Here is a 23,863-nt window from a genome sequence, read left to right on the forward strand (position 1 = left end):
TTTTTGTCAATTCATTGTGATCCACTCTTTATATGAGAAAGAGAGATTGGAGAAGTGTTAATTTTTCAAAAATGGGACTTCACAAGCAAGTTATTAAAAAGCACTGTATATTTTTCATGTCAAAATTGGACCGTTTACTTAAAACATCCATAAGACACTTATCTGGCTTTGAATAATTTGAACAAAGTTATAGACTTTGAAGTTGGATTTTCCAATTGCCAATGACCTCAACCTAAATCAGGAGTTTTTTGTGATAATCCTGAATCATATTATCAGTGACAGGAGTTTTTTGTGTTACCTATTTTCGAGCAATTTTCATTGTTCAAACTATAAATTCAAGTCTCGGTATCAGTCCCATTTAAGAATTGGGGGGAGGTATGGATATCTTCACACAACATCAGTCCTAGTCAATTTTCAACTCTGCAAGATTTGGAAATTATACTTGACAACAATGCCTTGAGGTGTAGAATCACATCACATGTTCAACCATGTTGAAACTAAGGTTCTAATTTCGTGTAACCTGCAGGTATTTTTTCTTGTACAACCATCCCTCGAAAAATGAGACTCAGAGGAGATGGTGATGGGTAGTATCATTCAACTATTCAGCACGAGGAGCAAAAGGAGATATGAGTTTGGTACAGCCTGAAAACAAATCAGGGCTGGGAGGTACACTATCTATACTTTTTCTATGTAACCTAATCCCCAACAAAGTAATTAAAACTACATGCTCTATTTCTTGGGATACGCAAAAACAAGACCTTCTGCTACACTTCTTGCTCTTCCATTCCCAAATAACTTGCCCACAATAGCCAACGCAAAATCCGTAACAGTGGAAAGTCCCTCACTAGTGATCAGTTTGCCATCAATAACTACCACGGCATCATTTACAGCTCCATCTTCAAGCTTGTCTAAGACAGAGGGATGAGCTGTGGCTTTCTTGTCCTTTAACAGCAAAAGATTTCAGTAAGGCTTAATTAAAGAATTGGATAAGGAATCACAATGGTAACAGTAGTGTGTCAAATACCTTAAGTAAACCTTGTTTGTGTAAAATAGCAGGTGAGGAGCAGACGGCTCCGTATATTCTTCCAGCTGAATTTTGTTCTTTGAGAAGCTTTTTCAGAATTCTAGATTTGCTTAGCCTTTGAGCGCCAGCAGTTCCTCCCTGAAAATTCATGACATTCTTAGCAACAATGAAGGATGGATGGGACACTAATAAAGAATGATATGATTCTGCAGATAAGGACTACCCTAACTAAATTGAAATTCTTACAAGTTACAACTGCAATATAAAAACACTACGATTTGAAGGACCCTAGAAATATAATACTGAAAGGTGAGTAAAACTATCATTTTCACCCAATGTTCCATCCAAAGTCATCTATATACATTATTTGACTATTTGATTTGGTTTTGAAATCCTTAGTAGTTGAGAATATCGAGAAATCCACTCAAATTTGTTCGAACCTATCTGAAGAAGACCAGTGCAAGCACAGATTAAGAAAGTAGACCATATGGAGGATACATACCAATAGCAGAGGTAGGAGACACATAAAACTATGTCAACCTATTAAAAATTTGGGCTTTAGCAGTATATCATTGAACATGATTCATGACAAGATATTGTGCGTTATAGTCAACCCACATAGAAGGGAAATACTTTTGATGTTGTTGAGGGAATTTCATTTGAATTCAATTTTAAATTTTGATAGTTGAATTGATGATTTTACCCTAATTGGTGTACCTATTCCAAACAATGATAAGTAAGAATATTCGCAATTTGTATAAACATTTAGCTTATAGGAGCTTCTCAACTAAGATAAGCATTGGTTCTTACTTACAGAACAGTCCTAATAAGTTTATAGCTGTTTATGAAGAAGTTTAAGATGAAGAAGTTAATTTCAATTTATGTTAGAAGCTGCTGTATGATATCCATAGTCATTCATAGATCTTTTCACTTATCTTTTCCTACAAATGCTTGATAAGAAATTTATCCAAACAAGCTCTATATAATTTATTTTTAAGGTGTTCTAAGCATAAAAAATTACAAATCAATTCAAATCCTTTATTCTGCAATGTGGTTTCAAACATTATAATTGGTGTTTACATCAAATCAAATAATAATGATTGAGAGTACAAACATAAAGAATTCTAGTTCCATGATCTACTATACCATCACACAAAAATGCAGCAACCTGAAAGACTAGATTGTAAACATGATAACTATTTTTTTATGCAATCAAATTTTAATGAGTCAACTTGTCAATTTTTTTTTTTAATGAATCAAAACAAACCATTAAACACTGCCACGCCAAAAACATGATAATTGTTTTATGGAATAAAATTTTCATGAATTCGTATTACCGGGAGAATAATCAAATCATGTGCTGACTCTTTAACATCACTAATTAATTTATCAGCAACAATTTTGGTTCCTTGAGAAGCCATGACACCAAGAGTTTTCTCAACAGAAGCAACTATGACATTGGCTTTTGCTCTCCTTAGAATATCTATCAGTGTCACTACTTCAATCTCTTCAGAACCATGTGCAATTGGGATGAGAACCTGGTTATCATAACATAACGTAAGGACCTCATTGCCGAAGCACGGAAAACAGAAGTTTTAACAAATTATACAGATAAGAAAGCAACCTACAGTAGGGGGATGGTGGCCAACAGACCACTCAATTTCATTGAACTCCTTCTTGGATACATTATCGTCATCAGTTCTCATCAACTATCATAAAAGAAGAAAGGGTATTAGATCAGGTAGATCACATAACTGACTTCCCAACATGCATCAAATATCAGAAAGAACGGTAGGTAGAAGAGATTAATTCTTACAGACATAAATCAACACTAAAATATAGGATCCATGTTTAAAAACATTAAATTTCAAGCAAAAACATCGCGTTGCCTCAACCGTGAACACTAAACCCTAAGTTTTTTCTTTACCACCCTTCGTAAACTCTCCAGTTCAACTAATTCGGCATGTAACATTAGTAAGTTATTTGACTGTTCTGTTCAACCAGCTAAAAATTGGCTTCCGGTTTATCATGAATTTTAGAGCTTACAAATTGACCACATGAATATTTGACGACAGTAAATGAATTCAGTTAGAATGTGGACTTCAAGAGATTTCTAAATATGCAATTATTCCCTATTGTGAAAGTGTATAAAATTCAGTTAACAAAGCAAATTACCAAGAATTCAGCAACCTCCCTTGCAACACACTCCCCAAATAGCTGCTCAGTCAAGGTTAAAGCAAACATGTAAGCAGTTCCAGGGCCGCGGCTGGTTGTCAGCCCTTTTGAAACCTGAATGTTTGTTTTAACCGCCCAAAACGTTGGAAGCTTGTGGAAAAATGCAGGGTGACAGGTTACCTTGCAAGACAAATTGGAAAAAATGAGCCTCATCCAAATACCGAAACAAAAAAGAAAAACATTATAGAGTTTGGATTGACAATGAGTTTGCCAAAATAACACCGGAGTACCAGAACATCGGTGTTGGGTGATTTTGTTAAACTCACTGTGAATTCAAACATGCACGAAATCAAAGTACAACATCCAAAACAAAAGAAGTAAATCACCTTCTTTCTCTTCAAAAGACCCCAAGGCAAAAGGGTGACAGCAGGAGCAGCATTAATAGCACCATAGAGCCTATTTTCCTCAGCTTGTTTACATGTGATTCTTTTCAGCACATCACAATCCCTTAATCTTGCTGAACCAGGCATTCCACCCTGTTTCTTATAGTTATTATACCATCAACATTAACAAAACAAAAAAAAAAAAGAAAAAAAAAAAAGAAACCATGATGATATTGATAAACTATAACTAACCGGTAAAGCTATGAGGTCAAAAATTTGATCGTAGCAATTGGAAATTGAAGTGTCGGCAACTAATTTGGTACCTCCGGCAGCTTCAATTTGAAGTTGAGGCTCAACAGAAGCTACGGTAACATTAGCACCGGCACGACGGAGGACGTGAATTAAGATAACGGCTTCCATTTCCTCGGTGCCGAAACCGATTGGAAGAAGAACCTTCTTTGGAGTGGTTACATTTGAATCAGTTGTTGGTGGAGAGACGGAAATGGAAAGTGTGGAGTTTGGAGTGGAACGTGGAGGTTTAAGGGAGGGTAAGGGTTTAAGGCGAAGAGTGGAAGTAACGACGGTGAATGGAGAAAGTGTTGCGGAAGGTTGAGGTAGTGGCAGCAGCAACGACATCACATGGACTCTGTTAAGGATAATGGCCTTTCCCAAACAGAAGCCGGTTCAGTCTTTCAGAAAGATGATAAGGAGTTCTTCTTTTCTTTTTCGAAATGAAAATAAAGTAATAAACTAGTAATTGTTATCAATATTTTATTTATTTTTAGTATTATATTTTTGAGTCAGGATCCGTTGACACCAACTAGTTTGACACCAAATGTTACATCTCTCAATAACGTTTTAACCGATATCAGGGACGGATCCAGGAATCTATAAAACGGGGGGCCGGAATAACTAAATAATAAATATTAAATAAATAATTATTATAATAGTATTTAAATATACTCAATAAAAAATAAAAAATACATCACATTGTTTATCTAAATTGTACACGACATTTTCTATATCATAAAATTCATCAACAACTGAATTTGTATTAAATTTTTTAGCAATTCTTCTCTTTGTGTAAGTAATCACATAATTAGTTTGAAATTCATTTTCTATCTTGTTTCTCAACCTATTTTTCACAATCTTCATAGCAAAAAATAATCTCTCACTTGTAGCAAACAATTAGAACTAACTTAATTGAATTTGGACTTTAGTAGTGTATAATATATATTATCAAAATATTTTAAAGTAAATTGTTACAATTACTATGTTGTGGGTACATGTTTTGCATCAAACGGTAGTTACTAATCTTTAAACACATATCTCAAATATCAATTTATATGTACATATGTATCAAGAACAGGTATATGAAGAAAAAAATACGACAAGAGGGGGGGGCCTCAGCCCCTACTTGCCCCCCCTTATGTCCGTCCCTGACCGATATAAATTTTATAAAATCCACCGTTGGATTGAAAGTTTACATCATATAGATCATTTGTGTAAAATTTCAAATAAATCCAAAATCATTTGATATGTTATTGAGATACATCAAAATTAACGGTTTTTGTATTTTTTTAAATGCCGTTAATCTTTATGTGTCTCAATAGCATATCAAATAATTTTGGATTTGTCTGAAATTTTACACAAATGATCTATATGATGTAAACTTTCAATCCAACGGTGGATTTTATAAAATTTATATCGGTTAAAACATTATTGAGAGGTGTAACATTTGGTGTCAAACTAGTTGGTGTCAACGGATCCTGACTTTTTAGTCTCTCACGTTTGCCCATTTTCAATATTGGTCCTAATATGAAATTTTGTTTGATTCGAGAGACTGAAAATGCACATAATTGCCAAACAAACTACTTAATGCTTCCTTTTTGCACGAGGCGTATATAGGAGTACTTACGCAAATGGATAAACATTGTTCACCTAAATAGGAACTAATTGTGTAACTATCTTTTGAATAAAATATTATGGTCACCGTAATTGTCCTTGAAGGTGTCTATTTTAGTTTGGAGATTGCTAAGAAATAGGTTGTCAACAAAGTCAAATTTGGTGATTCGTGGTATTATTACTTCAAAGACCCAGTCTTGTGTGGCTGGATGCGGAGACATGGAGTCAGCTCAACACATTTTTCTATCTTGCATTTTTTTTGGCTCTCTTTGATCACTTGTTAGGTCATGGATTGGATTGTCATTGAAATATTTAATTTAAAATAAATTTTTTAAGTTAATATAGTGATAAACTCAAATATCAAATATTTTTTATGCGGATAGTTTTTGTTTTAGGGTCATGCTAACCGGTGCCCCCGGGGCACTGGTTAAGGAAACCAAAATTAGAAAGTTTTGAAAAGAAAATAACACTTTTTAAACTTTTGAGAAGTTGACTGCACAAATTCCAATACCAAATTATTATTTTTGCATCCTTAACTAGTGCCCCGGGGGCACTATTTAGCATTTTCCTTTGTTTTATAGCGGGTAGTTTTTATGTTTTTGTTAAAAGGCTAAAAATGAATAAAGTGTACAAACCAATGTTGCATCCCCATTTCCCAATCTCATATCAGCATCTCTATAGTCATAGTCATAAAATAACGTATAAAAACATAGGCCGTCAGGCGCCACGCTGCCGGTTTACCCTTCCACAACAGTCAGCAACACAAAATCCACCGCAACTCCCTATTAGCATCCACCGTCGTTCTCCCATCTCTCTGATTTCTGTTCTCTCTCTCGGCTCTCGCAGGTCTCACTCTCTCTGCAGCAAAACCCTTTCTTCCTCACTCTAATTTCTCATTTTTTGTTAACCACTTAACTTATTGTTGAATGTTGTTATTGAAAAAATATTCTAATCATTAAGATAGTTCTTCCCACTCCCTAATTCATTTACACCAATTCTATATCAACACATTGTGACAAAATAAAAAAAATAAAATACTGTTCACTACTCTCGTGAATAGTGACTTTGAGTTTGCTCCATTTGCTATTTTTATTTTCCATTTGTTGTCCAGAGAGAGATAGACACAAATGTAGATCAGTAGCGTTGCAGTATTGTGTAATCTAATATCTAATACTAGTAGCATTTTTAATTTATTTATTTATTTATGTATATTGTAATCTTTTGATACTGCAAATTCCAGAATTTACGCCATTTTTGTGAACGCTTGTTCTCTCCCAATGGCGCCATCCGAGTCGGTTATTGTGGAGTACGCCAAATCCAACCGTTCTTCCTGCAAGAAATGCTCTGAAGCCATACAATCTAAAACCCTAAGATTGGGATTGGTCTCAAGGGACAAGAGTAGAGGTTTTGACGTTACCAAATGGCACCACCTCAGTTGCTTCCCTCTACCCTCTTTTCACTCCCCTCCTAATACCATTACCGGCTTTTCCTCCTTGAAGGTGCTTTCCTTTTCAAACATTGTGGTTTGTCTTACTTTCTTTTTTTATGGCGTTGTAAAATGGGGAAATTAATCAAATGTTTCAAATTTAATCAGTAATAAGTAATTTTAGTTTTTTCAATGCCTTCATTGCAATTTGAAGCTTCAGATGAGATTTTCATTCGTAACCTTTTTCTGAAAGTGACTGTTTCTGTTGTTTTTATTTATTTATTTATTTACTTATTTATCTATTTCCAGAGCGATGACCAAGAAGCTCTGACAAAGTTATTTGCTGGACAGGACAATTCTGAAGAGGTAAGAGCTCCATTTTCTGACTCAAATTTTAATATTTGCATTTTGAGCCTTTAAACCACACATGTCAGCACGAGAAAGCACACAAAAACCCGATCAGTGGTATCACGAGCCTACTAGTGTGACGGTTTTCCAATAAAACCTAGGGTTTTTTTTAAGCCGAGTGAATATTATTATGAGGAGTACAAGGGATACCCCAATCTGATACAAACAAATAGTTTGAAAATAACTTCCAATACACATACAGATTAGAGAATTAGTGTACCATTCAGTCAAACCATAATGTGACAACATTTCAATGTTGAAAAGGAAATGTGTTTGAAAGTTATATTTATAATTATATGAAAGTCTTACTTGTATGTATCTGGAAAAGATGTTGGTTTACGACGTTTGGTTTTCTGTTGATCTTTTTTGCATTTGGTTGTATGTTACACTTCTTTTCTCATAGGAATGTAAAGCAACGGAAGACATACAAAATGAAGAGAAAGATACTGAAGAAAGTGCTTCAAAGAAAAGAAAAGTAAGCAAATGCACCAGTTAAGAGTTTTGGAATTACATATTGTGTATCTTGGGGAAAGATAGGCGGGTGGTTTCTGCACCTTGATAAGCATTTTTTAAATTTTAGCCTAGATCTCCTGTGCAACGATGTTACAAAGATTGGAAATAATGATTTGAGAGTAAACATTTATTTTGGTCCTTGAAAACGGAAAGCGTTGTCACATTAGTCCAATAATGTTGTTTGAAGTTCTTATGTAGCATGTTCAGTGTCATGTAGACTCTCGGATGTCTAGCTATATGTTATCTTTGTTAGCAAAGACCATACTGAAGTCAAGAGTGACCAAAATAAACATTTTTGAACCTTTACTTTCACCCTCACTATCCAGTATCTACCGTCTCTGGCCTCCTTCTCCCCTGAAAACAAGTGTTTACATTCCTCTATCTCCCCTCTTCCTCCTACACTGTATCTTGCGCCTATCACAGTAAGACTAGTTCAACTTTGCGGTCCAACATTTAGTTTTCAGAGGCATCAAAATGCCCATGACAACACAATGCATAGTTCCCATCATCGCAACCCAATCCAATTCCCATTTCTCATTCCTAAATCTGATGGCTACACTCTAATAGAGAAGGGCAAATATTTAGAATGTATAGTAACAATCATTGCTTAAATCTCACAAGAATCCCTCACATCTAGTAACTAGCTGCACGTTGTCGAATGGTACTAGTTTGTTTGATCAGCCTCCAGCTGCTCGTTTATTTATGTGTAAAGGCCGTGTTTAATAAAAATAAAAAAAAAAGAAGAAAAAGAGATGAATCCATCTGGAAAAGATGTATACAGTTAAACCAGAAGCCGTGTATTGTTGTTGGTTTATGTTATTTTCCAATTTTTGTTTTCCCCTTCAAATTGCGTAATGTTATTTTCCTAATGGTTTTTTGTTATTCATATTTATTGCTTTCAGTTATCCACCTCTGATGTTAAAGTTGGGGCCAATATAATCTTTTCAGCTTCTGATGTGAAGAGCACATACAAGGTGAGGTTTTGCCTCTTTTTTATACTATATTTGATTACTTGACAGCTTCGATATTTGATAATGAAAGCTTATACATTTTCATGCTTATAATTTTCATCCATCCTTACATATTTAACTCCACTTTTAATGAAATTATTTATTGATCCAGGATGCTACCCTTTTGCCTAAATGGAAGGCATTCCAGACAGTCATTTTTCTTGAACGGGTGAGAATCTGAGAGTAGTAGCCTTAGTGTGTGTGTGTTTTTTCCAGCATGGTTGTACTGACAGGTTGTCAGCTATTCGGTTAAAAATTTGAAGGGGCGCACAAAAAATGCATACTTATATGTATAATTTACATGTTGCCTCTTGTTCTATGCTTTGATAATTTGCAGGATGATGGTTTGGAAGATTCAAGTAAAATTGCTGCATTTGATTTTGATGGTTGTCTTGCAAACACTTCTGTGAAAAAGTATGTGTACATCTGAAGTCATAACTTTGTGATCATCAATTAATGCTATTGCCATTGCTTTGGGTATAAATGGAAGTATTAAAGGCTTCTGGTGAGGTCATGTGGTGCTAGCACTGACAAGTTCTTAGAACGTATATATTTTATTAATATCAGCCTATTGATTTGATATTATTATTGTTGTTATTGTTGTTGTCCACGTCGTCGTCCTTGTCCTGCACAAAGTTTCTGAATTTTGAGAAAATTATATTTTTCTTTCAGAGTAGGTCCAAATGCTTGGTCCCTCATGTATTCCTCAATTCCTGATAAACTCCAAAGCTTATACAACAATGGCTACAAGCTGGTGTGTCCCTTTTATCTGTAAAAGAAAGTTTATTATTGAATTTTGCCTGTTAATAGAAGTTTATGTTAATAGAAATTACTGAAAATACGCAGAAAACATATTGTTTCACTGGGCCAGAATACAAAATTTAGGATGGGTAGTTAATAATGGAAGTTACACATAAAGATAAGAGTTAGAGAGCCTTCCTCCTCTCCCAACTACCCCTTAGCCACTTCAAAACAAACTGAATACCCTCCGTTTTTATTCAATTACAACATAATTCTAGACTAGGTTGGCTGGCCCATTTGGCCTCTGCAGTGCACCTTACACAAAGTTTATTAATTGGAGGCCTACTAACAATTTGCTATTGGTATTCTTCCCCATGCTTTTTAATTCAATATTCTTTCCCATTCAGTTGTGCTACCAGTATGAAATTTACAATGTAGTATGCTATTTCTAACTACTGTGGTGGTTGTCGGTACTGCAGGTAATTTTCACCAATGAATCCAACATCGAACGTTGGAAGAACAGCAGACAGAAAGCCGTCGACTCAAAAATTGGACGTCTAAATCAATTTATTGAGAAAGTGAAGGTCCCAATTCAGGTGATTTTGTGTTGGTAATTCAAATGTAGCTTATGTTGTTTATATCCATTAAATTATGGGTTGTCTGTTTTGCTGGTTGAGTTTGGATTGTAGTTCAATTATTACCATGTTTTCCATTTCTGGAGATAGAATCACTAGGTAATCATGTTTTTTATTTCTGGATGTGGATTACTTGGTTGAGAATATACTTACTAGGGGGTACTCTGGTGTCAGAATACCAAGGCTTGGGTCATAGAATGTATGGTTTTTGTACCTTGTCGGCGTGATACCGGGATCAAGGCCTAGTACTTTGTCAGTTTGTGTTTTGTATCTAAAGCGAGTTATCCTCTACTGTGTAAGGCAGTAGGTATAAATAAATATGCGAGGATAACCAAATTGGGAAGTTTCCTCCCTCACTCTCCATTTCTCACTATCTCAGATACAGGTCATCACCATGCCCTTAATAACTTCAGAGATCATGGGTTGTTCTCCTGAGTTATGGCACGCGCACCTTGTGTTTGTCTTTGTTTCAGATGTATCTCAATGTTGGGCCCAGTGATACCCATCTGGGGCGGCCCATCTCGGTATACGGACTTAGACCCTCTAATTGTCCTAAAACAAAGTTTGAAAATATTATGCCAGTGCAGAAACTTATGTGGCCATTTTGAAGATGATATTTCTATTACAGTGTTTACGTGACAAGTCCAACAAGGCATTCAATAGAAACCATATTTTTTTATTAAGTAAGAATTACAAATTGATTTAGGGGGTTCTTCAATAATTTGGGATTTCTTGAAACCCATAATTTGGAGTTTCTCCAAACCCGCAATTGAAAATATTTAACTGATTTTCATGCTACAATAAGTGAAAATGCATGGCTCCTGGCTCTTTTAACTTGGTGTTTATTTGCAGTATCAACATTCAACATCATTGCAAACTGAGAATAAACAACTAGAAAAGAGCATTTAGATAATAGCTTAACAGTAGCTAAAGCTTTCAAGTGTTTAAGAACTTCTGTTAGTAGCTTTTCCAGAGGTGAAATTCTACCTGAAAAAAATAAGGATAATGAATTAACCAACTAAATTTTATACGACTTTCTCCAAAGAAGTGAAATTCTGGTGTTGCACACCAGTATAGGGTTCCCACTTAACAATGGCATTGTCAGCTCAATAGGCTTTACAAAGTTTAAATAAAAAGAAGAAAGAGAGATAGAAAACAAAGTCAGAACTGCTTCATTTCTTAATGATATTCCATGGTTGAAATAAAATCATGTTTGAAGAAAGAACTAGTTCTGCTACCAATACAGATTCTGCGTTTGAAGAGTCTAGGTTACAGGATTTTTTTTATTGAATGTATAGTTGGACTTGCCACACAAGCACCATAATAGACAATTATACCACCCAAAATTATCAACGATGTTTATGTTATGAAATTAAGGGACCAACGTCAAAAAAAGTAGCATAAATGACTAATCTGGTACAATAAAATAACTTACAGGATCATGGAGCAATTTTGTCTAAATTCCATTGGTTAAATGGATATTTGAAAGCTATTCTTCAAGTTTTTGGTTCTTATTTTTCAGTTACCACTTTAAATATTAGGTTTAACATTGCTGTCAACCTCACCAGTATGCTGGAAAGCCACTTTAATTTCCACAACTTTGGCTTCCTCCCTTCATTGTGCAGGAGGTTGATAAGCAGCTGTGTTTGAAACTGGCCTAAGTAACCAGATTTTATCTATACAGGTTTTTATAGCTTGTGGGGTAGGTAAATCAGGCAAAGCTGGAACCAAGGAAGATGATCCGTTTCGGAAACCAGAACCAGGGATGTGGCAACTCATGGAGAAATACTTCAATTCCGGCATTACCATCGATATGGATCAGTTAGTTTTTCTTCTATTTGATACAATTGATACTATATATTGGATTCTTTTCTTAAATTTATTTAGAATAACATGATATTTTATCCACAAAGGGTTGAAAATGTTAAAATATGCATTTTTCTGTGTTGTAGATCCTTTTATGTCGGCGATGCAGCTGGGAGAGAATCAGATCATAGTGATGCTGATATTAGATTTGCAGAGGTATTTAAACAAGTTTAGCAACAAAGAAATAACTTGTGATTTGAGCACCATTTAAGAAATAGTTGGTGGATTGCAGTGGTGGATTTTTTGAGAACCATCATGGCCAATTTGTGAAGGATGTTGGCGCCATGGCATTTTATAGCGGCATAGAATGGCGGATATTTTTGTTTGCTGCTATCCCTGCATTCAGTAACATCGATGAATAATGACATCATGACATGATTCATAAGCGCATTTCTTCGTTTTTTGACTCAAGCGCATTTGTCCTATCCATCTCTCTTTGATCGCTGTTTAAGTTTATGGGTGTATATTTCATCCAGTTGTGAATATTATTGTCTTAAGCTGCAATTCTACTTCTGAATAATGTTTTCCCTTTGCTGTCATTACTCATTAATATGTTAATTTTTTATTCATCTTTGCAGGTTTATGTCTGTCTCATTTATTTATTTTTAATGGTTGCAGGCTAATGGTTTGAAGTTTTATGTCCCTGAAGAGTACTTTGCGGCATGAGCATTTAATTTAGACATACATTGGTTCATATAAGGGACTAGCTTTGTGTCGAAGTGACATTACCATGGCTTTTGTCTATCAGCAGTTGTCTAGATGTAGAATAGATTAATTAACCTAGTGTTGTTGAAAATTTGTGAACATTTCTGAGATTCTATGATTGAATAACTTTATCATCTATCTATCTTCTATCTATATATAAGAAAGGACAGTGAAAATTCCTAAACTGCCCATCCTTATAAATTGACACGGCCAAAATAAGGTTATTTTGTGTCTTTTTAACTCATCCTTAGGGGACGTTTGTTTCGGAGATTCTAAACTTATTCCTACGAATATGAGAGATGTTTCGAAGATTCTAAACTCTCTCTCTCTCTCTCTCTCTCTCTCTCTCTCTCTCTCTCTTATACTCCCTCTAGTCTCATATGTAAGCAAAAAAAAAAAAAACACCCTTTAAGAAAGTAGGTTAAGTATATTGATCGAGGACAAAAAACACCTCATTTTCAATTATACCCTTCTTGGTAAGTGTAGAACATTGTATTTATTGGTTGAATCAATATTTAATTTAAGGGTAAAATTGGAATAATGACAAGTACATAATAATTGAGGTAGACTTTTGCTTATATTAGAGACTTTCAATTATTTTTGTTTTGTTGCTTACATTTGAGACCGGAGGGAGTACACATAAAGATGAAATACCATTTAATAAAAGAATTACACAAGAGAAACAAATTTTGATTCAACATGTATCATTTATTTGATTCATTGCAGAAGGTTGAAATTCTACAAAAAATGAAAAATTACATCTAATTATTATGAAACAACATGTATCATTTATTTGATTCATCTTGCAAAAGGCTGAAATTCTAAGGCTGAAATTCTGTAAAAAAATAAAAAATTACATTTAGTTATTGTGAACAACACGTACTCTATCTGTCCCAAAATATAAGCAAAAGTTGGTCAACAAAAGTGAATGTATTTGGTCCAAATTTTTAACCAAATACATTAAGTTTTTTTGACTCACTTTTGCTTATATTTTGGGACGGAGGGAATATAATTTATTTGATTCATCTTGCAAAAGACTGAAATTCTACAAAAAATGAAAGAGAGAGTCATACGGAATAAACACTTAAAATTAAATAAGTACCTAAGAAAAAAATACTTAGGAGAAAAAACACTTAATTAAATAAGCACTTATGTGAATAAACACTTATTTAAATAAGCTTGAATGAGCACTTAATCGTACTTCATTAATAAACACTTATTTAAGCACTTAATCATTTAAACATTTAATTGAATAAACACTTAATTAATTAAAATAACTTAAATAAACACTTAATTGGTTATATTTCATAAACTGATTGCATAAACTCTTATTAAACTTTTTAACTTAGGAATAAAAAAAAAATTGTATGAAATGAAATTCGAAAAATAAATTAAATACGTGGCAAGATTATCCGAGGGTTATTATCAACGTATATTTTAATCACCATCATCATCATCATCCGATCCGATAGACATACTTAGCTGGAGTGTGTCCAGAGTAGAATTCAATGACTCCACGACATTGTTATTAATAACTCTTGCGAGCACACACGCAGTGAACAATACAAGAGAAAATATGTTTGGATTAATCAGAAGAAAAACAAATTGGGTATCTTCTTCCAATTTGCTATTAAGAAGAGAGTTGTGTTTGGGTGCTAATGGAGGAGGAGGAGGAGGAGGAGGAGCCATGGAACACTTGATCAATCAACTCCAATCTCATGTCCATAAGGTCCTTGCTGGTGGTGGACCCGAATCTGTCAAGAGAAATAGTAGTAGAAACAAACTTCTACCTAGACAAAGAATTGATCTTCTTCTTGATCCTGGTTCTTCTTTCCTTGAGCTTTCACAGGTTCTTATTCTTTTCTTTTTTGGATTTACAGTTTAATTGAACATTTATTCATTCATTAGACATTAATAGCATACTCCCTTCATTACTTGCTGCTGGTGGTTGAGTTGATTGAATAACTGATGTATCTGGTGTTCGGATAGGGAAACAGAGTGAGTATTATATAAGACAAATGTGTCCAGAGGTATTTATGTTTTGCGTAACCGATACCTAGTTTTTTAGGTAACAAATAGGCTTTTAAGTTTCTACTTTATTGCACCGTTATCCTTCAAGTTATTCACAAAAATGCTGAAGTAACATGGTGAGGTGGTAGTGAACACTGCGGTTTGGCTTCCAAATTACAAGTAGCATTCAGTGCCACCTCACTAAGTTAACAGTTATGTTAGCGCTTTTGTAACAGAGGCTGGAAGGAAACCGTGCAATAAGAAACTTAAAAGACCTGTTTGTTACCTACAAAACTTAAAGCATATTTGTTAACTAAAAAATCTATTACAAACATGAGGCTTAAAGGATCCTCTGATGCATTTGGCCTATTATATAAGTGTTTATGTTTAAGCTATTTTTGTAACAAAAAATAAAATAATGGCAAACTGTTTTCATATGTGTTAGAAGTTGTTTTAGTAGGCTATCGTGGAGAGTTTATGGAAATAAACTGAAAAATAACTAATGGACATGACATAAGTTGTTTCTTTACACTCCATACAGTCTCATACGTGTTTATGCTAGTAGTAAACTCAAATAAGTCAATCCAAACGGACCTGAGATAAGTATGTTTTATTTGAGTGAGTTATATGATAAGTGCTTATAAATCATTTTGATTTTATTTTATTTTTTGTTAAAGAAATAGCTTATAGGTAAGCACTTATATGATAAGCGCTTATGCGATACATTTTTAATTAAGTTGTTTATCCAAACATGACGTTAAGTTAAGTAATGATTGCCCTTAATTAAGTAAATACTTTACACGGTAAGATCAAACAAGCTCTTCCAAACACGCTCTTTGTATTAATCGTTCGTTTGGGTTTGTGGAAAGTTCATAACTTGCACATAGTAGTATTAGACAATCGGAAATGAGAAATACAGAAATAGGTAATGTGTTTATCTGCCATAAAAAAAGGCAATGTGTTTACCTAATAAAGATTTGAACTTTTGAGTGATGATGAAGCTTGCAGGACATGAGTTGTATGAAGAGCCTTTACCTTCTGGTGGGGTTGTGACTGGCATTGGTCCGGTGCACGGCCGACTTTGCATGTTTGTGGCCAATGATCCTACTGTTAAGGGAGGGACTTATTATCCTATTACTGTTAAGAAACATCTCAGGGCACAGGAGATTGCTGCTCAATGCAAATTGCCGTGCGTGTATCTTGTTGACAGTGGCGGTGCTTTCCTTCCCAAGCAGGCTGATGTATTTCCGGACAGAGAAAACTTTGGTAGAATATTTTATAATCAGGCTATAATGTCTTCTCAGGGGATTCCCCAAATTGCATTGGTGTTAGGCTCTTGCACTGCTGGTGGTGCCTATATACCTGCTATGGCTGATGAAAGTGTGATGGTCAAGGGAAATGGCACTATTTTTTTAGCAGGGCCACCTCTTGTTAAGGTCAGCTCTAGCTTATTATCAAGCTCCAATATCCTTTTTGTGATATATCTGGCTACTTATTTTTGTCTTAAATTTCTTTAAATTTAAAGTGTTTCTGTCTATGATAATGTATTTTATGCGTGTCTATGACTTAAATTAACATTAATTGATTGATTTCATAGGCTGCCACTGGAGAAGAAGTGTCTGCAGAGGATTTGGGAGGTGCTGCCGTGCACTGCAAGACATCGGGTGTTTCTGACTATTTTGCTCAAGGTATTCGTGGTGGATAATTTCTTTCTTGCACATCTAAGTGGATAGATAGTGTGATACTTAATAATGAAATTAAATCAAATCGGTTTTGTTTCTTGTAGATGAACTTCATGCACTTGCACTTGGGAGAGACATTGTTAAGAATTTGCATATGGCTGGGAGAGATGCCTCGACAAATGGATTGCTAAATATGAATTATGAATATAAAGAGCCACTATATGATGTCAATGAACTTCGTTCTATTGCCCCCACTGATCTTAAGCAGCCGTTTGATATCCGAGAAGTAATTTCTCGCGTTGTTGACGGAAGTGAATTTGATGAATTCAAGAAACTGTATGGCACTGTGAGGGCTTATTCACTTCACTTTCCACCTATTTAATCATTTATCTTTATATTTGCCTACACACTTGATGAGTTGTCAGATATTTATTGGTGGTTGGTTTTCGGTTTTTACAATAAATATTATGAGTACACCGAGTATATAATGTAGCAACCTGTAAATGTTTCGCAAGTCATCGATGTACTGGTAGCCTAGAAAAAAATAGTACTCTAGTAATTCCCATATATTCTAATTATATCCTTATTTGAAATCTATGTGCAGACTCTTGTAACAGGTTTTGCTAGGATTTTTGGACAGCCTGTAGGAATTATTGGAAACAATGGGATTTTATTCAATGAATCTGCTCTGAAAGGGGCCCATTTCATTGAACTATGTACTCAACGTAACATTCCCTTGGTTTTCCTTCAGAACATCACTGGATTCATGGTATGAATTCAAGTTATTTCTCCAGTTTCTCTGATTATGATGCATTTTGTCATTATATTCTGCCTTCTGAGTAGATTGGCTCCTTTTCTTCTTGGAACATAACTTGATTTGTGGTATGAACAAATGGGCTTTACAATTCATAGACAACAAGACAATAATGTATAAATTTAGGAAATCAACTGAATGAGTGAAACTGTAAACTGAATGCACATAAGATCTCATAGTACAATATTCATCTGTAAACTGTAAACTGAATGCACATAAGCTCCAATATCCTTTGTATGATATATTCAGTACTGTAAACTGTACACGTGTCTATTTGATAGGTGGGATCAAAGTCCGAAGCAAATGGTATAGCAAAGTCTGGAGCAAAAATGGTGATGGCTGTATCTTGTGCAAAGGTATGTGGATTCCCGCACACTATAACCTTTTTTACAGTTACTTGCCTTGCCTCTTTTTCGCTGCACTGTGTTATATTGGGGTGGTTGGGCTGGTAGATCAATTCATAGAGAAGAGTAGAAGATATAAGAGAAATGAAACAAATGGTATTATATTTATAAAGGACTGGTGATCATTTTTGCTCAAATATCTGCAGGTACCTAAAATCACGATAATTGTTGGCGGAAGCTTTGGTGCTGGAAACTATGCAATGTGTGGTCGTGCCTATAGTCCAAACTTCATGTTCCTTTGGCCTAATGCCAGAATATCTGTCATGGGAGGTGCTCAGGTAGTTTATCTCTCAAGTCATGATTCTTTACAAATTATTGGTTTCGAAGATTTGATTGATCATTAGTTGATAATATTCATCAGGCTGCTGGTGTTCTGGCTCAAATAGAGAAAGGCAATAAGAAAAAACAAGGAATTCAGGTAAGAACAAAGTTATTAAGGAGAAGATTATTTTGTACCTGGTGACAAATTTATGGTTTGTCTCATTTGTCTTTGTTTATGCTTGTAATAATACAGTGGAACAAGGAGGAAGAGGAAAAGTTCAAAGCAAAAGTAGTCGATGCGTACGAGAGAGAAGGAAGTCCTTATTACTCAACGGCGAGGCTTTGGGATGATGGAATCATTGATCCAGCTGATACAAGAAAAATCATCGGTCTCTGTGTCTCTGCTTCCTTGAACCGTGCCACAGAAAATACCAAATATGGTGTATTTAGAATGTGAATATTTGATGTTGAAGCTTTGTTGTGCACTAAATGTTGTTAAAGCCTGAAATGTGATGTAGATTTGTTAAGAAAGGGAAGATAGTAAGAGAGAAAAGGGGTTATGACATGAGTGAAAAGTAAATTCTTTCCTCATCATGTTAAACTTGGATGGAACATACCCCATTTATAATAAAAATGTTTCTTGCATGCAGATTAGTTCTCGTTCAACACACACTCACCTTTTGACTCTTGTTTAAGATTTAAGAATTGGACCAGAACTTATGCAGGAATCAACCGGTAACATCCATAAAAAGCAGTGAAGACGTGAGAATAATTGGTGAAGTTTAGATATTTAATTTCATAACATTATAATATGCATCAATTACAAGAAGATGGCGCCCGTGGCCTAATGGATAAGGCGTTTGACTTCTAATCAAGCGATACTATAGTTGTTTGACGTTTTTATTCTGGTACTTGGTAGCTATACTATAGTTGATTAACACCCTATAATTCACTGATTCCCAACATTATCGTTAGTAATTGATGTGAAAATAAGCTATAAATTTGTGGAAAACAAATGTTACCAATTGAGTTTTTTTTCTTTCTTTTTCTTTTTTGTTATATGAGCTTTATAAGTTATGGACTAAATTCACACTCATGTGTAAAAAGAACATGAGAGGGTTATGTCAATAATCTCACCATATTTTTACATTATAAGAATTATAGGGACAAAAATATATTTAACCCTTTTATTTAATTTTATTTTTTTCTTTCACCATCAGTTTAATTTGGTTTGGGGGACAGTTTTGGCATCAAGTGGTTTCAGCCTCCTCCTAATTACAGTTGCGGGAGATCGAACCGTGACCCTCCCTACCAAATTCAGCGTCAATTACCACGGAACCAACTAACGATCAGTTATTTAACCCTTTTATTTATTCATTCATTCATTGTTTTCTGCGGTAGTGCGGTCCAATGAGTAATATGTCAAATACTCCCTGAAATTTTAAAATTCGACAAATAATCTTCTGAAATTTGGAAATAGGCAAATACCAGTCAAATTGCTCTCTTTGATTGACGTTTCCAAATTTTGAGGTATTCAACGAATTTTAAAATTTCGGGAGGAGGTATTCCAATTGTTTTGCTATGTTCTCTTTTCTCATTCGTGACTCACTCACTCACACAAGTTCTTCTCACGAATCACTATCACCATTCACCATGGCTGCTTCTTCCTCTACTTCCCTTTCTCTCACTCCCTCTTCTCACATTCCCATTTTTTCTTCTTCCCCTTCACGCCTTACTCCTTCTCCCTCATTTCCCTTCTATTCCCGAATTACCCACAAACCCCTTCACCTTCAAAACCCTCCTCATCTTTCCCCCAAGATTCGCTCTTTGCGTCAACAAACCACAGGTATTCATTTCTTTCTTTCTTTCTACATTCCTTTTATTACTATAAATAAATGAAAATGATATGATTAATTTATTCAACTTCGTATACAAAATAACTGGGAAACTTTTTTATATCTTTTATTACTATTGGGATTTCTTTCTACATTTCCTTGCTATTTTTGTTATTGGGGTTTCTTGTTTGTTTCCAACCAAAAAGGGATAAACACCAGATTTTAACTAATTAGGTTTTATTTGGAGTTAGGATCAAGATCAAGTTTGTGTTTGTTATTGTCTTGTGTATTCAAGATCCAATGCTTTCGTCGTACAAGTAATTAGTGCCCATGTTGCTAGGTAAATGATTTACAAGTATTGAACATCAAGAATTAGGTGCTGTATATCAGAGTTAACCTAGTTCTTTTTTTTTGTTCTTAGTTCTAGGCTTCTGATTTTCTTTGGAATAATGATACTTGGAGGGTTCTATGAAATGTGTAATCTCAATGTTACATTTTTTTTTTTTTGTGTTAACCTTCTGGTTTCCGGGGGGAAGGGGAACCCGTAATCCAGAGTTCGGTTCGGCCGCGAAGTAAGTAAAGTCTGGTCAAGAATTGTTCCCACTAGGAATCGAACTCAGTTCTCCTAAATGATTAGTCTTAAGGGAACTCATCTTGGTTATCTCAAAGTTACATTATTGAAAATTGGAAATTCAAACAAAATTATTAACAGCTGTAATTACTAGTATATATTAGTGGTGCTTAAGGTTTATTTGAAAAAACAGGTTTGCTTGAATTGCATCTGTAATGCTTTCTGTATTTGATATTTTAGATGATTATAGACCAATTATGGACCTATGTTCCTATGTTGGTAATGTTTATAAGATTATTATTATTTTTTTAATGTATTTTCCAATTTTTTTCAATTAACATTTTTGTTTGGCTTTGATACTTTTTCACATTCTTAAATTTCTATTAGTTTTTTTAGTAAGGTGTGTGAAATACAAATATGTCACTATGTGATTTTAGCATAATGATAGCTTTGAAGTGTTATTAGGTGTCACTCAAGTGATTGTTTTTTAAAGAACTAAGATCAAACAACCTTCTTTAATATTTCTGTTAAAAAAGAATTGGGTAAATTCTATGGAAGTGACGAGACTTTCATTTTGGATCATGGACATTAATTATGAGGAAGTGACGAGACATTAATTTTGGATCAAGTGACGAGACTTTCTATGTAAGTGACGAGACTTTCATTGTGCCTAAAGACTAAAGTAGCTTCTGAGGAATGGTAGGTCAAACATATTCCATATGGTCTCGTACCGTATAATTATTTTGCTTAGACCTAAAAACTCAGTATATGACCCACCGTAATGATGTATTCTTGTAACCAATTAACTATAGATTAGGATCATTATAAACCTTAGGATCAGTTTGATCTTGCTTAATTAAGTAATAATTTTCACGAAGTTGCAAGGCCTAGTTGATCAATGTAGTAATCCTTGGTTTGAGTTCCTAGCTGTATTACAACAGTATGTTTTTTTCTTCCATATCTTTTAGAATTTGACTCCAATTTGATATGTTTGAATTGTCATATTTGTTTTTTACTTCTGAAGAAATTTAACATGGAGAAGCTCTCAATTATTTTTCTTAATTTGTGCTCTCCTCCCTCCTCATTTTCTTCTTTTTTTGGTTCTTTCATTTCATTTATAGGCTTGGATGCTTACACAGGCTGACCTCCATGGTGTATATTTAAGTGTAAATGTTTCTTTTACAAACTAAAGTTTGTTTGAATTTATTCACGAGAACAGGACCTAACATTAGGAATGAGATTACATTATATCCCTTCACTGCAAAGAATCAACCACATGGAAGGGCATCTGAAATAGTTTGTGTTTTACAATGAGTAGGAAGTTTTTTCTGTTTACATGAACTATATTACTTAAAGCAGGAATTTTGTGGAAATATTTCACTCAGTGCAAGGGTCATACCTTTACCGTTGGTGTTTCTTACTTTTAGCCAGATCTCTGGTTTCAATTTTGTGAACTCAATGTCAATGTGTATTATACTCGGATGGCCTTTTAATTAATGTGAGTTTGTTGTTTCTTGGCAGCTATACCAGTTAACAAAGATCTGTGGGAAAAATCGATTTTGAAAAGTGAAACTCCAGTCCTTGTTGAGTTCTTTGCAAATTGGTGTGGTCCGTGCAAGATGGTACACCGAGTAATTGACGAGATTGCAACAGAGTATGCTGGAAGACTCAAGTGCTTTGTACTCAACACAGACACTGATATGCAAGTTGCTGATGAGTATGAAATTAAGGCGGTACCGGTGGTTTTACTTTTCAAAAACGGGAAGAAATTTGATGCTGTAGTTGGTACCATGCCAAAAGAATTTTACGTGTCTGCAATTGAGAAGATGCTCGAGTCTTAAACATGGATCTGTGTGGACAAAATCTCAGTTATGGGATAAACTTTTGCCTTTGCTGGTGGTCATGTTGAATTTTGGTTAATTTTTTCGGTTATTTTGTCAGGCGCTCAACATTACTTAGTTCTTCTTGTACATACTGGATGTACTTTTTCTCAGTAGCTAGGTGTGACCTCAAGAGTCTGCTTTAGTAATGAATGTTCCGCGTTCTTGAAAAGTATTGCTTAGATACATGTTGAATTTGTTTGTTTCTTTTGTACCCGACTTGAACAACATTTGTTGTTCTGAAAGTTCAATTTGATTACCATGTTCTTATTTCCCTTTATTCAACCAATTATTCCCTTGTTTTATGACTTTTGTATACCAATCAAGCATGTGCGTTCGACAAATTTTGTTTTTGAAAGGGCTAATGTTTGTATTATGTTAGGAGTGGAGATCGAACTTTCAACCTCCTTATCACTCAGTTCTTTAACTCAGTCATCTTTGCTACCAAATCAACCTTAGAAGTTATATCCCTTGACAAAGAACAATGTAGTGTCACATGATAGTACCATGTTCAAATGTTGCTAATTGCCAAGTTTTGCAATTGCAGGATTAGTTTTGATTAGATTATGAACTTATGCGACTATTTTGCAATATACATAAATCATAGATTAAAAATCGATATCCAATTCTCACAGAAACTCGATTGAGAAAGGCCAACTAACACAATTCTTCCTGGAACACGAACTGATCTGATACCGTCACATGCATATTTTAATCGGTGTATCCTCTCTCGTCTCTTTGGCTAGGTGCTACGGTGGTGGTTGTGTGCCATTTTAATTGAGCATACCTAGTCCAGCTCTCTAGGGCAGACATTCTGTCATAGCCTATTAATTAATTAGAGAATCCCAAACATATGGTAACCACTTACAATACTATCATAACTTCCTACTATAAACGTGATTAATTAGATATTGAAAGGGTTTTATTATGATTTATGACAGTTATGGATCAAGGATATGTTAACAAATAATAAAGGATGAGTTCTCTTTATGCCCCCACATATCTTTTATACCCCCTAAAATCCCATTTTGCCTTTCGGAAAATCTGAAAATCTGAAAATCTGAAAATATCTCAATTAATAGTTAAATTTATATAAAATTATTTAGAGTCTTAAAAATTAAAATGAAGTTTTTATAATCTTATGCTCATTATTTTTTTATTTGACAAATCTTATGCTCATTTTTAAACATTTTTAGTAAGGACTAAACTTAGGTACAAAGTTCTATACCTACAATATTGACCGTTTTCAGGTACAAATAAAGAAGAAACACTCATAACTTTCTCTATGTTGTAAGGGATGCAACACATTACACATGACATCTTCTCAAGATTTTAAGTTGAAACAGTAAGAACGAGTTTTTAACACCGATATTCAAATTCATTCTTTTCATTAAAGGAATTGATCTGATTTATTTTTTATAATTAAGATTTTAAAAGTGAAAGATATGTTGTTTAATTTTGAATAATCCTTCAGATTTTTATTTTTTAATAACATACTCCCTCCGTCCAAAATTATAAGGGAAAAAAACCTTTTTTTTTTGTCCCAAATTATAAGGGAGAAAGTCATTTTCAAGAATATTTTTTCCTTATTTTCATAAAATTAAATGCAAATTGC

General features: G+C 34.4%; 4 protein-coding genes across 5 annotated transcripts; 3 read left to right on the plus strand and 1 right to left on the minus strand.

Annotated features, from left to right (window-relative positions):
- Window positions 1–428: 428 nt before the first annotated feature.
- LOC123907241 (protein DJ-1 homolog C) lies at window positions 429–4,344 on the minus strand. The gene is made up of 7 exons (XM_045957424.1): window positions 3,835–4,344; window positions 3,586–3,735; window positions 3,200–3,379; window positions 2,653–2,733; window positions 2,362–2,562; window positions 1,025–1,162; window positions 429–942 (listed from the first exon to the last, which is right to left on the minus strand). Exons 1-7 carry the CDS (start codon window positions 4,216–4,218, stop codon window positions 730–732), a joined length of 1,347 nt encoding a protein of 448 aa, XP_045813380.1. The 5' UTR covers window positions 4,219–4,344; the 3' UTR covers window positions 429–729.
- A 1,770-nt stretch (window positions 4,345–6,114) lies between these two features.
- Window positions 6,115–12,951, plus strand: LOC123907243 (polynucleotide 3'-phosphatase ZDP). Of its 2 annotated transcripts, XM_045957427.1 has the most exons (12): window positions 6,115–6,333; window positions 6,728–6,986; window positions 7,223–7,279; window positions 7,725–7,796; window positions 8,737–8,808; window positions 8,957–9,013; window positions 9,182–9,258; window positions 9,517–9,598; window positions 10,065–10,181; window positions 11,905–12,041; window positions 12,173–12,242; window positions 12,705–12,951. In XM_045957427.1, the coding sequence occupies exons 1-12, from the start codon at window positions 6,125–6,127 to the stop codon at window positions 12,750–12,752; spliced, it is 1,257 nt and encodes a 418-aa protein (XP_045813383.1). In that variant the 5' UTR covers window positions 6,115–6,124; the 3' UTR covers window positions 12,753–12,951. The 2 variants fall into 2 exon arrangements, with proteins under 2 accessions (XP_045813383.1, XP_045813384.1); XM_045957428.1 differs by lacking the exon at window positions 7,725–7,796 and having other exon boundaries at window positions 6,124–6,333.
- A 1,268-nt stretch (window positions 12,952–14,219) lies between these two features.
- Window positions 14,220–18,611, plus strand: LOC123907244 (methylcrotonoyl-CoA carboxylase beta chain, mitochondrial). Its single transcript, XM_045957429.1, has 9 exons — window positions 14,220–14,640; window positions 15,803–16,237; window positions 16,399–16,489; window positions 16,588–16,829; window positions 17,088–17,252; window positions 17,579–17,653; window positions 17,848–17,979; window positions 18,063–18,119; window positions 18,216–18,611. Exons 1-9 carry the CDS (start codon window positions 14,368–14,370, stop codon window positions 18,417–18,419), a joined length of 1,674 nt encoding a protein of 557 aa, XP_045813385.1. The 5' UTR covers window positions 14,220–14,367; the 3' UTR covers window positions 18,420–18,611.
- A 930-nt stretch (window positions 18,612–19,541) lies between these two features.
- LOC123907245 (thioredoxin M3, chloroplastic) lies at window positions 19,542–22,518 on the plus strand. Its single transcript, XM_045957430.1, has 2 exons — window positions 19,542–19,808; window positions 21,890–22,518. Exons 1-2 carry the CDS (start codon window positions 19,544–19,546, stop codon window positions 22,207–22,209), a joined length of 585 nt encoding a protein of 194 aa, XP_045813386.1. The 5' UTR covers window positions 19,542–19,543; the 3' UTR covers window positions 22,210–22,518.
- Window positions 22,519–23,863: the final 1,345 nt, after the last annotated feature.

The sequence above is a fragment of the Trifolium pratense genome, linkage group LG2 (assembly GCF_020283565.1).
Source record: "Trifolium pratense cultivar HEN17-A07 linkage group LG2, ARS_RC_1.1, whole genome shotgun sequence".
In the NCBI taxonomy this organism is placed as follows: Eukaryota; Viridiplantae; Streptophyta; class Magnoliopsida; order Fabales; family Fabaceae; genus Trifolium; species Trifolium pratense.

Bases quoted from the DNA above. Each gene is read 5' to 3' on its own strand.
- LOC123907241 (XM_045957424.1), bottom strand. From the start codon at position 4,218: ATGTCGTTGCTGCTGCCACTACCTCAACCTTCCGCAACACTTTCTCCA. The intron at 3,736-3,834 runs GTTAGTTATAGT...TATAAGAAACAG, and splicing joins TTGACCTCATAGCTTTACCG to GGTGGAATGCCTGGTTCAGC. The intron at 943-1,024 runs GTATTTGACACA...TTGCTGTTAAAG, and splicing joins ACAAACAAGGTTTACTTAAG to GACAAGAAAGCCACAGCTCA.
- LOC123907243 (XM_045957427.1), top strand. From the start codon at position 6,125: ATGTTGCATCCCCATTTCCCAATCTCATATCAGCATCTCTATAGTCAT. The intron at 9,599-10,064 runs GTGTGTCCCTTT...TCGGTACTGCAG, and splicing joins ACAACAATGGCTACAAGCTG to GTAATTTTCACCAATGAATC. The intron at 12,243-12,704 runs GTATTTAAACAA...TAATGGTTGCAG, and splicing joins CTGATATTAGATTTGCAGAG to GCTAATGGTTTGAAGTTTTA.
- LOC123907244 (XM_045957429.1), top strand. From the start codon at position 14,368: ATGTTTGGATTAATCAGAAGAAAAACAAATTGGGTATCTTCTTCCAAT. The intron at 16,238-16,398 runs GTCAGCTCTAGC...TTGATTTCATAG, and splicing joins CAGGGCCACCTCTTGTTAAG to GCTGCCACTGGAGAAGAAGT. The intron at 16,490-16,587 runs GTATTCGTGGTG...TGTTTCTTGTAG, and splicing joins TTCTGACTATTTTGCTCAAG to ATGAACTTCATGCACTTGCA.
- LOC123907245 (XM_045957430.1), top strand. From the start codon at position 19,544: ATGTTCTCTTTTCTCATTCGTGACTCACTCACTCACACAAGTTCTTCT. The intron at 19,809-21,889 runs GTATTCATTTCT...GTTTCTTGGCAG, and splicing joins TTTGCGTCAACAAACCACAG to CTATACCAGTTAACAAAGAT.